Source organism: Denticeps clupeoides, chromosome 6 (assembly GCF_900700375.1).
Source record: "Denticeps clupeoides chromosome 6, fDenClu1.1, whole genome shotgun sequence".
NCBI classification, from domain to species: domain Eukaryota; kingdom Metazoa; phylum Chordata; class Actinopteri; order Clupeiformes; family Denticipitidae; genus Denticeps; species Denticeps clupeoides.
Window position 1 is genome coordinate 14,193,490 of NC_041712.1, and position 12,807 is coordinate 14,206,296.

General features: G+C 43.8%; 2 protein-coding genes across 4 annotated transcripts; one reads left to right on the plus strand and one right to left on the minus strand.

Annotated features, from left to right (window-relative positions):
* Positions 1-131: 131 nt before the first annotated feature.
* slc25a1a (solute carrier family 25 member 1a) lies at positions 132-4,619 on the plus strand. The gene is made up of 9 exons (XM_028983331.1): positions 132-529; positions 2,080-2,187; positions 2,272-2,371; positions 2,456-2,594; positions 2,717-2,801; positions 3,424-3,528; positions 3,664-3,779; positions 3,966-4,039; positions 4,124-4,619. Exons 1-9 carry the CDS (start codon positions 334-336, stop codon positions 4,236-4,238), a joined length of 1,038 nt encoding a protein of 345 aa, XP_028839164.1. The 5' UTR covers positions 132-333; the 3' UTR covers positions 4,239-4,619.
* Positions 4,320-12,250, minus strand: nle1 (notchless homolog 1 (Drosophila)). Of its 3 annotated transcripts, XR_003750109.1 has the most exons (14): positions 12,143-12,250; positions 11,850-11,992; positions 11,424-11,641; positions 11,059-11,138; positions 10,896-10,972; positions 10,718-10,815; positions 10,328-10,520; positions 9,069-9,204; positions 8,944-8,990; positions 8,258-8,460; positions 7,977-8,136; positions 7,645-7,715; positions 5,864-6,039; positions 4,320-5,759 (listed from the first exon to the last, which is right to left on the minus strand). XR_003750109.1 is itself a non-coding variant. In XM_028983330.1 (13 exons), the coding sequence occupies exons 2-13, from the start codon at positions 11,985-11,987 to the stop codon at positions 6,027-6,029; spliced, it is 1,434 nt and encodes a 477-aa protein (XP_028839163.1). In that variant the 5' UTR covers positions 11,988-11,992; positions 12,143-12,250; the 3' UTR covers positions 5,642-6,026. The 3 variants fall into 3 exon arrangements, 1 of the variants encoding a protein (XP_028839163.1); XM_028983330.1 differs by having other exon boundaries at positions 5,642-6,039; XR_003750110.1 differs by lacking the exons at positions 4,320-5,759; positions 5,864-6,039 and having other exon boundaries at positions 8,262-8,460.
* Positions 12,251-12,807: the final 557 nt, after the last annotated feature.

The following is a 12,807-nucleotide window of genomic DNA, read 5'->3' on the forward strand; positions in this document are numbered from 1 at the left end:
ATTCTTTTGGCCCGTTGGCGTTTATTTGGCCCGGACGGCCTGCCACACTGGCCAATCGCCCTTCGCCGTGGCCGGAGTGCCGTGACCTCCGCCGCGACGCCATTGGTTATCAGGGCGCTTTAGACGCCGACCCCCGCGCAATTAATGGATGACGCGCGAAGGCGCCGTGCGCCGCGGCCAATGGCGTCGCGTCCGCGTTAATATTCATGAGTGCCGGGCCGCCACGCCACGCCACGCCACGCCACGATCCGTCTGTGACTGCGCTGGCCTCAGCCCATTGGCCGCGGCGCGTCGCCTCTCTGCGCCAGACCGCGGGGCCCGGCGCCGTCGACCATGTCGTCTCTGTGGAAGCCGTTCTCCGTCGCGGACGGGCGGTGCGAGTCCGGCCCGCGGCGGGGATGCTCGCAGCCGCAGCATCCCACGCCGCCGACCCCGGGTCCGGACCGGACGTGTTCGGGGAGGAGGACGCTGTCCGCGGCGGCGGTCGGGGGGAGAAAGATCACGCACCCCGGAAAGGCGATTCTGGCAGGTACGGTCGCCAGCGGTCTTGTGCGCGATCAGAACTGTCACGATTTTATCCGCCTGGTTTTATTTGTGGCGTTTGCGCGGCCTTCTTGGGGACCCGGGGCAAAATCACGTCGAGCGTAAGAAAAAAAAAGTGCCCACGCTGGACGTGGCAGGAAAAAACTATTTAGAATTCACGTCCTTTAGATGAAACAAGATTTAACCAGTTTCGTTTAGCATTGCAATAATAATTTGTCGATTTAAATAATGCCACTGATCCTTTGCCATAATTTCAAATAAATATTAACAGAAGGCAAAAAGAAAAAATGTTTTCCATTGTATCCGCATTTTTTTGTGACCTGTGTTGAACCTCCAGTCGATCACAAAGAATCGAAAAACACGTTTAAGACTCAACTCATGATGTCACATCACCATTGCAGAGCCATTAAATAAAAGAGTATAAATTCGGAAGTGATTAGCTATGTAGATATACTTTCAATGTAATTGTGGGATATGTGGAATGCAAAACGATTTAAAACAATTATCAAACTTGTGATAATCAAACTTTACACATTGCTATGCTTATTGTTTTTACTATATAATCCGTGTGTGTACATATCAGATTGCAACAAAATGAGACTTGTAGTAAATTCCAAGATCTTTTGATTCCGTGTTAAAATGTGAAGATGGATAGGTTTACTTTGGCAGTAAAATGTCTCAACCCATAATTATTTTTTTTAAAAGTGTAATTGTAAGCCTTGAATTGGTCACTAGAACAGAGCTGTAATTCTGGGCCTGACCTTACCTGACCTGACCCGACCCGTAAATAAGCTGTCAGAATACATGAACTTCCCTTCTATAGTACCTATCCTTTCAGCACGATTATATGCTTGTTGGGCTCAGCCCGGGCCGGGTCTGACTTTTTAGACTCTTATTACAGCTCTAATGCAGGAACCCATTATACTATAATAGTGCCAGCCATCATGGAAGGTCCAATTCATGTAAAGTTGCCGTTGTGCTCGAAGTCCAGTGTGATACCCACTGTTGTTGAAAATGTGGAACTAACTTGACTGCAGTATTGCTGTCTTTTAGATAATATATTTTTGCATACCATTTGCGATGTGCTTCTCAGTGTTTGTAATATGTGTGTGAATTTTCAGATCTCCCATATTTTAGAAAATGAATCAAATGAATAAACATTTACATGTGAATATAGAAAACAGTTTTTAAACCCAGCCAGTGGGGACTCATGTGATTGTGTGTTTGTTGGTTCCAGTCTCAAGCCCAGGTAAGTGGGGAGGGTTGGTCAGCTGTGGTGACCCCTGACTGAAGCAGCCAAAAAGAGACGTTGATTCACCTGCATGTTGGCCATACATTAGCTTTGTTTACGCACAGACGTGCACAGAGCTTTGTACAGTTCCTAGACATTCAAGAAACTTTTTGTAATCACTGAGCAGCCGTAACCAAACGTGTGCTTACGTAATTGGGAGGATTTATTTATTTGTTATTTTCTGATTAAAGTCTGGCAGATGATTTTGACCGATTGCACTAAGAGCGATTCTCTCCTGTGTGCAGGTGGCATTGCAGGAGGAATTGAGATCTGTATTACCTTCCCAACCGAATATGTAAAAACACAGCTTCAGCTTGATGAACGGGCCAGCAATCCAAGATACAGAGGCATTGGTGAGTGCTACATTTCAGTACATACTGACTGTATATAAATGTAAGTGTATGAATGGAAATGTATGTGTTTACGCTCTCTTTCAGGTGACTGTGTGAGGCTGACTGTTCAGGACCATGGTCTTCGAGGTCTTTATCGCGGCCTCAGCTCACTTCTATACGGCTCCATTCCCAAATCAGCAGTACGGTGAGCATTCAAACTCCTATTTGGAATTTATACAAATGTGTTTATTTTTTATTATTGGATTCATTTATGGTTAATTTTGTCCAGGTTTGGTACGTTTGAGGTCCTTAGTAACCCAATGCGTGATGCAAATGGTCGTCTAGACAACACCCGGAGCTTACTGTGTGGCCTTGGGGCAGGTGTGGCTGAAGCCATTCTGGTTGTCTGCCCAATGGAAACGCTCAAGGTAGGTCGCAAATTAACCAGTGACTAAAGCCCATGCTCCAACCTTTTAACAATCAAGTACAGAAACAAACCGTAAATTCAAATATAAGCCATACATTGCAAACTTTTCCATTGTGCCCTCAGGTGAAATTAATTCATGACCAGTGTTCCCTTCAGCCACGCTACCGTGGATTCTTCCACGGTGTCAGAGAGATCATACGAGATCAAGGTGAAACAATGAGCTGTCTTGTATGCTATCTATTCAAAGCTCAATTTATTAAAACAATAAGAGATACAATGAAAACTAATTTTAATTCATATTCTGAATTAAAAAAGAAATGGATTTCAAAGCAGTCTATGCATAATCATGCAGAAATATTTCCTGATGTTTACATGGATGTTTCCAGTTCCACTCTCCTGTTGAAAGTGTTCAGCATGTTGTCAGTGAAGTGCTGGTGGTGTGGTGGCTGAGACATGCATGATGATGTAGCTTATGATCCATGAGAGTTCTTATTATGAAACTGCCCATTAATTGGAGTGTAAATTCTCCAGGTGAACAAATCGTTCGCATTTTAAACGTCTCTATGGCATGCAAGAAATGCAGGGTTGCTCCTGCGGATATTAATTTTGGATCAGGAACGCAGAGATTTAAGTCAGAGAGGGGGAACCTGATTCTTTGAGGACTGGGGTGGGTGCAGGTTTTCCTCCCATGTCTCGACTGTGAGGTTATCTCAGATTGCACCCCTACATGCCCTTCCTCCATGGTTTAGATTCCCGAGTCATTAGTGGCAGCATGAAGTGCATTAAAGATATCGCATTATTATGTTTTTATTTCATTTGTATGTTTGCAGGGTTTCGTGGGACGTACCAGGGTCTAACTGCAACAGTACTGAAGCAAGGAACAAACCAGGCTATCCGGTTTTATGTTATGAACTCTCTGCGGAACTGGTACAAAGGTATTATTTTTATTATTGATGTAGATTGATCATGTCAGGATAAAATCATTAATTGTTTAACCATTAATAAGGTTTCACAGCAGTAGTATTGTGTACAGCATGAATTGACCTGTATTTTTATTTTTTTTGTCACAGGAGATGACCCCAGAAAAGAGATGCATCCTGTGGTGACGGCCATTTTTGGGGCTACCGCTGGCGCTGCAAGTGTTTTTGGCAACACGCCACTTGATGTGGTCAAGACCAGGATGCAGGTTAGTCATGGTTAAAGCCATTATGTGCAATAAATTTGTCAATTTATTATCCTGTGCCATAATATTCCATAAATACTCTCAACATGTTTTCATGTCAGTGTTCTTTGTCTCATACTGAACTAAAATCATGTCTAAGCCATGTTTTAAAAAAATAAAATAAAAAAAATCTTCTTGTTTGATTGTCAGGGACTGGAGGCACACCGTTACAGAAACACTGCTGACTGCGCATTCCAGATCCTGAAGAACGAGGGGCCGCAAGCGTAAGCATCGGGCTATAGCATTACCATTTTAGCATTGCCTCGTCCTTTCTCTTAACCTCTATTTATGACCCTTACCCTTTTCAGCTTCTATAAAGGCACCGTCCCACGCCTAGGCAGAGTGTGCTTGGACGTGGCCATCGTTTTTGTGATCTATGAGGAAGTTGTGAAGATGCTGAACAATGTTTGGAAGACTGAGTGAGCATCCAGTATCGTGGCAGAAGGTGGACAGAGAAGGAGGGGACTAGCCAGACACAGCCGAGTAAAGATGTTGCACTTGAAATAGACCTCAGCCATGAACTTTGACCCAAAACACACAAAGAAGGTTTTTAGGCTCGGCACCTGTGTCTGGATAGTCGCCACTTTATGGAAGCGGATGGCAATGAATCATCACATGTGCCAAAAATGCACTCTTACACTGTTATTGAAAAAGTGTCTTCTTGTTCACCATGCTTTTACACATACTAGTGGGCACTGTTTACGTAGTGTTATTTTACGCTTGTTGAAAGGCAATTTCACAATGCACTGCTTTGTCCTTCATTTTATGTCCTTCCAGGCTCAAATAAATCTTACATCACCAACAGCATGTTCAAAAATTATGCAGGTGGGTGGGATGTATTGTGGATGTATTAGGCAGAAACTGAACATTTTGTCAGAACATACAGTTTATGATTGGTTGTTGAGAAAAGGATCGTAGCCGCTGACCAGCCCAAAGACCTACAATAGGCATGTGAGCATCTGAACCAGCATGTGGAGCAATAGAAAAGGGTTTCCTGATAAGATGAATCATGTTTACTTGTGGAAGACCACTTGAATGCATACATTATACATACATACATTTCCCACTTGTGGGACTAAAAAAGGATCATCTTATCTTATGCTCTATGAAAAGGATGGCCAGTAGAGGTAGTGTGGTGCTCTTGGGAAACCTTGGGTCCTGCATTAATATGGATCTTATTGTGACATGTTTAACAAATAAAATTACATATGAAATCAATTTATATTTAGTAGGATCAGTTGCCACATTGCTACAATAAAAATGTACCTTTGACATTTATCAGATACCCTAATTTATAATCAGTAGTTATAGGGACAGTCCCCCCTGGAGCAACCCGAGGTTAAGAGTCTTGCTCATGGACACAATGGTTGTAAGTGGGATTTGAACCTGTTACACTGTGGTCTTCAGGCAGGTATGTAGACACTAGGCTACTGCCCCTCCCTTGAACAGAATCCATGGAGGCTCCTCACAACTTACAGAATTTTGACTTAATATTAGGCAGATGGTAACATAACATCTTATAAATGGTACAAAAGTGACTTTTTTGTGAAAGTCAGTACCTTGTCTACATTTATTTTATGATTTTGTTTATTGAACTTTATTAATAAGAACATTCTCTACTATGTATCATTAATAAGATTGAAAAGGCCCCCTCCTAATACCTCTGCAGGAGATACAATTACAACACAATTAGATCAGATCAAAGCACTGCCATCCTCCATTTGATATTTAAAATTTTTTCAAGACGACTACAAAAAAAAATGAAAAAATACACAGCATGTACAGAAGAATATAAAAAAAAAAGGTATTACAAAACGCATCAGAAATGTTTTATCCAAGGAAAATACATTTATTTACACCGAGGTCCACAGAGAGTATGCAGCCAGTCAGGATGAGCTACAGTGGTGTAGTCCAGACTGCTGAGAATTACGTGAATTAGTAGCACTGTAATGAGAAGATCAGACAGAGATTAGGCCCGGGCAAAGCTCCTTGGCTCTGTTGTTTTTTCGACCAACAACAAAAGGTGCCATTCAAGTCGTGGTACCCACAGCGAATGCTGTGCCTCTACCAGCACTGACACCCAGGTACAGCAGTGCGTTATATGTTACTTGATGGCTACATTACGTTTAGCCCCCTCCCATCCAAGGTGGGCCAGCCTCGTAGATCATCCGAGGAAGGGTCAGCAGGGCATTAGAGCAGCAGCTGATCTGGCTACCTCCTCCATCTAGAGAGCAAGACAACAACAACAACAAGTAACAGGTGTCCGGACAGGTGGTGTCCCAGTTGCCAAAGCTGTAAGACCTATATTTGTAGTATTAGTTTAGTCTTTCAATTATTAGTTATTTTAAGAAAAATGAAAAGAAAGTAAACAAATCTACAGAAATTGAAAGACAGATGTGATCATTTAAGTATATAAGTGAAAGTGAAGTGATTGTCACACGTGATACACAGCAGCACAGCACACAGTAAAATTTGTCCTCTGCATTTAACCCATCACCCTGAGTGAGCAGTGGGCAGCCATGACAGGCGCCCGGGGAGCAGTGTGTGGGGACGGTGTTTTGCTCAGTGGCACCTCAGTGGTACCTTGGCAGATCGGGATTCGAGCAACCTTCTGATTATGGGGCCGCTTCCTTAACCACTAGGCCACCACTGCCCCTAAATGATCCATTAGTGTGTTAAAGTAAAATATAATTATATTTAAAAAAAATCCTTCATAAAAGGGAACACTTCAAATGAAATGACAATGAATGGTGATGACTGACAGCTAGGGCTGCAGGGATTAACCAATTTGACAATTAACCTCGGTGTCAAACATTGCGGTTGATCCTCAGGCAAGACACCCAAGGTTGCAAAAAATAAACGAAACAAACGAATAAATAATCAATCCGCTGGAACCAATACAATAGCACGACCCGCACAGACAAGGTAAAACATGCACAGAACGCCCCAAATTTATCAAGGCAGAAGAACAAAGAGACAACCAACAACAGGACTACTCCCGTGGAAGCACTTCAAGTCTTCTGTGTGTGAATATTTTGGATACCCTAAAGATACTAGAGGAGAAATCTAGGACAACAGGTCACCCATTTGCAGAGTTTACAGAAAAAAGCTGCAGCCAAAGGGGGGTTACAGATTCTACATGGGCGACAGGGGGGGGGGTGGCTGTGAAAGAGTGCTAAAGCTGCCAAATATCACCACATAAAAAGTGCATTTTCTAAAATACCTATTTATATACACACACACACACACACACACACACACACACACACACACACACACACACACAATTAAAAAAAAAAAATCATCATAGAAGGTGGCATTCAAGCTGTCAGGGAAAAAAAACGTGTTGTAGGCTACAGATTGAATTTCGCATTCTATTTGATGTTTACAGTCTCAGAAAAACGCTATTTCAAATCGCAGCCTGTTTGCATAAGTTCTAAAATTTTAACTCCCATAAAGCATTTGTTTGTAGATCAGGAAATATTCCAACAACTGAGCTGTGCTACCTATAGATGTGTACAGAGATTATTTTATTTCCACATTTTAATTTCCTTACTTTTTGAAAATATGCAATAAATAGCTTCAAGTTCAAAACCAATTATACGTTATATAATGTGTTTGTGTAATTTGGGATTATTTCTCAAACTATAACTACTGACAGCTCATAAAAATCTGATTATTATTATATGTCTTATATTACCTATGATCTTTCAGGAAAAGATACATTATTTAGATAACTTTTTGGGGAAAAATGTTTGAAATGCACTAGTAAAACATACACTGACAGCAAAAACTGTTGCATCAGTGCAAGTTTTGATAAGGAACTCACATTCTTAGACACTTGTCCTTCCCTCCACTGGCTACTCTTTGGCCATCGGGACTCCAGTCTACAGCAAACACCTGCAGAGACAATACAATATGCATTTAACACAGTCAACTTTTACTGTCTTTTGCATCTCAGTCTTTCCAATTTGCAAATAATGAAAACTTGAACTAAAATTCCATTGAAACCCTAATTTCCCCAGAGTGTGAAACGTTGTTACTCCACTGAGTGAAGGTTAAAGATAATCACATTAACAACCCCAGTCAACAATACGAGTCTCACCAGACATGCCGGATTTTTCCACCCGCCGTGACGATACTCTTTTCCCAGTTTCTTACCTCATCAGCATGCCCTGGTAGGTCCATGACCAGCTTTCCTGTCTTCACGTCCCACACCTTTAGAGTGCTGTCACTGCTGCCACTCACTAGCAGGTGGCTGTCTGAGGACCAGGCAACCTGGTACACTGAGGACACGTGACCACGCAAAGAGGCCAGGTACCTGCCAAGAGAAGCAGATTACAGTAAAATTCTCCCATACCTGACTTTCTGCTCTGCTAGTCTAAAAGGTCGGTCTACATTACAGCATAATATCAATACTGACAACACCAGAGTTTTCTTACTTGCCAGTAATTCCATTCCAGATCTTGATGGACTTGTCGAAGGAAGCACTGGCGAGTAGGCGTGTGTCTGGGGAGAACAGCACCTCGTTGATGAGGGCCTGGTGACCAGTCATACGGGCCACTGGCTTCTTCTCCTCTGCGGGGTTCCACAGGAATAGTGTGAAATCATCAGAGCCTGACACAAGCGTCTCAGGGTTGCTGCCCTGCCCAACAGAGACAAAACAGAAGAAGATTTCTCATGTGTTCAAACTAGGAGGACAAGGCGGTGTCAAAGACACATCTGACTGCTTACATTACCTGGCACTTAGCTAATACTCTTTATTGTATGTTAATGTGATACACAGCAGCACAGTGAAATGTGTCCTCTGCATTTAACCAATCACCTTGAGCAGTGGGCAGCCATGACAGGCGCCCGGGGTGCAATGTAAGGGGACGGTGCTTTGCTCAGTGGCACCTTGGCGGATCGGGATTCGAACTGGCAACCTTCTGATTACGGGGCCGCTTCCTTAACCACTACGCCACCCCAATCAAGTGTGTTGAACCCTAGACAGCCACCCGGGTTTTACTCTAATTGCATGCTTGTTTCCATTCGCTTGGATACAAATCAGGAGGTTTGCTGCTCTAAGCAGAATAAACCCGCAACTACTGAATCATTGCTGAAGTAATTGATGTAAATGTACACTCACCCTTACTTTGTTGTACCGCTCTAAAGCTTTCTGCTTGATCTCTTCCACTGTGACAAAGAAACACACATGCATTATTAGAAAAAAAAATATTCTCAATTGAATCAATTTTAGCTCTAAGGACTCACAAGAGCCGCTGAGGTCTTGAGGGTTGATAGTGGCGCTGGCTGGCTCGAAAGCCCCAGTCCTCAGGACGTAATCTGTGCTGAGAGCTAGCGTGTTCACCCAGTGAGCATGGCCAACAAGTGTACGACAAAGTGCCCCCTGAAGATGCAAACACGATGAGAACTCTTTACTGCGATTGTAATACACCACGTCCCTACAGGGAATGTGGTACAGGGGATGTGGAAAAACAGAAAAAATGGAATCAGATGGGAAGAGGTGAGGAACATTGTAGGTACGTGGGGGGACACCACCTCAGGAACATAAACACATGGTCACGACACAACATAAAAAGTCACTCGCAGCAGGGCAGGGGTGTGGGGGAGGTGGGGCTAGTCCAGCATAAACAAACAACTATATGGTCCTGCAGCCACTGGGAGCGTTGCCCATCCACGCTGGGGGTATGAGGCTGACGGAGGTGTTGGATGGGGGTGGGGATTTCCTTGGGTTGGGGGGGAGAGAGAGAGAGAGAGAGAGAGAGAGAGAGAGAGAGAGAGAGAGAGAGAGAGAGAGAGAGTCTCGCTGCCTCCGCCCTCCAGGGGTGTTTTGGGTCAGCGGCTGCCTAGGCTGAGGCCACTGCTGATTAGGGGAGGCCAAAGACTTGGAAAACCTCAGTGTCCGTGCTTGTCTGCAGTCAACGTTCTGTGCAGAGCTGTGACTTTCTCCAAGATGGCATCCAATTTGCAATCAATAGTCACGGTGATGTTGTCCAACCTGCCTTTGATCGACACAATCTGAGCGCCAACAGCTCTGCCCACTCCTTCTATCATCCCTGCCAGCCCTGAGTGGCTGTCACCGTTTCCAATCTTCGATAAACCAGGGCAGCGCCTAATCCAATCAGCACAGGACCCGTTATCATGGTTCCGAAAAAGCTAGATCTCTCGATGTTCTCCATGGAAAGAGCGGCAAGGCGCGCTATTCAAGCGTCCATGACGTAACCTGCTGCATACGTTCCAGAAGGACACTCAGGTTCCCTCTGTGATAGTGTCAATTGCATTTAGAGACCAGTTGATTAAATCCATGATTTCCTTGGCTTGGAGAGTCTATCAAGTTATGAGAAAGTAGACAGCAAGCAGCAAGCAAGAAAACAGGGAAGTGAGGGAGAGGGAAAAGATGAGTCCACCTCCACTAAGAGCAAGAGAAGAAGTACCATACTTGACTTGAACACTCATTAGAAAAACACAATGCACACATACAGTACTCCTAACCTCATAAACAAACCTACATCTTTGGCCCGCCACACTTTGACGCTCCTGTCCTGTGATGAGGTGTACAGCAGGCCATCTCCACCCCACTTTACACACGTCACAGACTGAGTGTGGCCGGTGAGAATCTTTTCACAGCGTCCGAGAACAACGTCCCATATTCTTATTGTTCCATCTTTTGATGAACTCACCAGGCTCCGGCACTCTGGGTTCCTACAACACAAAAATATTCTGCTAGTGCAAGGCAATATTAAGACTACAGGACCTCTGCAATGGCAACATTCTGAGTAAATACAAATAACCGAATTAAAGCAACTACGGCACAAAACTTCACAATTAGTCACATCCATATATCTGTCCTACTCCATTTACTCCGGTGTCTTGGATGTGCATGTACAAACTGAACTTACAGATGCAAAGGTTCCCAACACAACCAGGTGATCCATTTGGTGTGTCCTGTCAGTGTCTTGCCCAATTGTTGTCCAGTAACAGGATCCCACAGGAAGATCTGTGGAAAGATCCCTATTAGTCCACACACATTTCACATTAACACAATCAATTTAAACACCAAAAAAAATTAAAACTCACCTGGCTATTTTTGCAACCTGAGGCCAATTTCTTGCCATCTGGTGACCAAGCGATGGACAAAACCCAGTGGGTGTGTCCTGGAGATGGACGGAAGCAGTTTAAAGTACTAATGGCAGCAAGGTAAAGACATGATGGTGAAATAAGGACTGCTGCCCTGACCAACCTCTAGCTGTGTGGTGTGGTGTTTCTGTGCTCAAGTCCCAGAATCTCACTGTGGTGTCCCCTGATCCACTTGCCAAGTACCTGAGGAAGGAACCACATATCTACATGAGTATGACATCTCATTTATTCCCTCTCCTTTCACAATTTTAAAAGTACAGCATCCACCAACGCCATGTTGCACCACAGACTGTCCAGGAGTTGGTGGAGGCTTTTAATCTGTAGTGTGTTTTTCCCACTATAATTTTGAGTGTAACTCCGTCAGCACATTCAACTATGTAAGGAACAAAGCATTTAATAAGGATATTTAATTCATTCATATATAGGATGCCTTTATTTTTTGAGCAGTGTATAAATCCAGCCACTTACTTTCCAGTGGGGCTGAAAGCAACAGAGATGACGGCCTCTGTGTGTCCCTGTAGAGAGCTGGTGCATCGGGCAACCGCACGCACCCGAAAGACTGCCTGTGGCTGGTACACTACCGGCACCACCTGCTCCGTCTCCAGCTCTAGGGTCCGCACACAGGCACCCAGGGACTGCACCACCTCCGCATCACGCACAAAGAACAGGAGTGGCACCGGCTCCTCCTGCACCGAAAGATGGAATGGCTACCAAGCACTCTACTCTTCAACAACATCTCACCACTTCTATAGGTCACGGGAACCATAATCTCTGCATGACAGATTAGAAGATCGCCACTTGGACTACCAAAAATTAAGTTTACTACGAATACAATGCTCATCAAAGTCTAGTGCAAGAAGTAAACCTTGCAAAGTAAAGGCGGGGTGGATCTACCTTCTGAAGCAGCGCATTGCAGACCAGCTGGAGCTTGTCCGGGGTGATGTCCAGAGGGACATCGAAAGGAGACCCAAGGGCTTCTCCTGCCTCGTCCTGGAATTGGATCAGTATGCGCTCGACGTCTGCAGCGCTCATCTTCCCTGCCACGTGGGGAAAGGGGAGTAAAGTTGCCGACAAAACAATGTAAAATGCGTTACAAAACTAGCACATCAGTTTTAAACCACGTGACAAAAGGACCGCAAGCATTCCAAAGCTGGTGGTATGACACCGCAATACAAATGCACAGTTACCTCGTCAAAACCACAAACGTTTACCGCCGATTATGAATTTAGTCTGCCTCTTGACACAACACGTGTGCTGGACCATTCGGAAACACAGGCAAAGTGCGTGTCTCCTACGTCATCAACGTGCGACAAAAGGACCACCGCCACATGCATTCGAATCTCGATGCAAGTTTATTTTCTAAAATTAAATAAACTCTAATACAATTGTTACCAAATAAAACATTACCCAATCGTGTTTATTTTACCAAAGTTTTTTTTTTAAACAATATAAAGTTCTGGAATTGAGACCTGATATTTGTTCTATTATCGCCACCCTGTGGCCAGGATTTGCAACAAACCCGGACCAGCCACATTTGAAGTCAGTATATATTACATTACATTTACATTTACAACATTTATCAGAGCGACTTACAATCAGTAGTTACAGGGACAGCCCCCCCTTAGGGTTAAGTGTCTTGCTGATGGACACAATGGTAGTAAGTGGAATTTGAACCTGGGTCTTCTGGTTCATAGGCGAGTGTGTCACCCACTAGGCTAATACCACACACATGAAGTGAATGATAGTTCTTACTGTACTCAATCAAATAAAACAAATCACATTTACACCAAAGAAATCATACGTTTATTTAATGAATTATTTATATTATCATACTATAGCACAACAATTAACC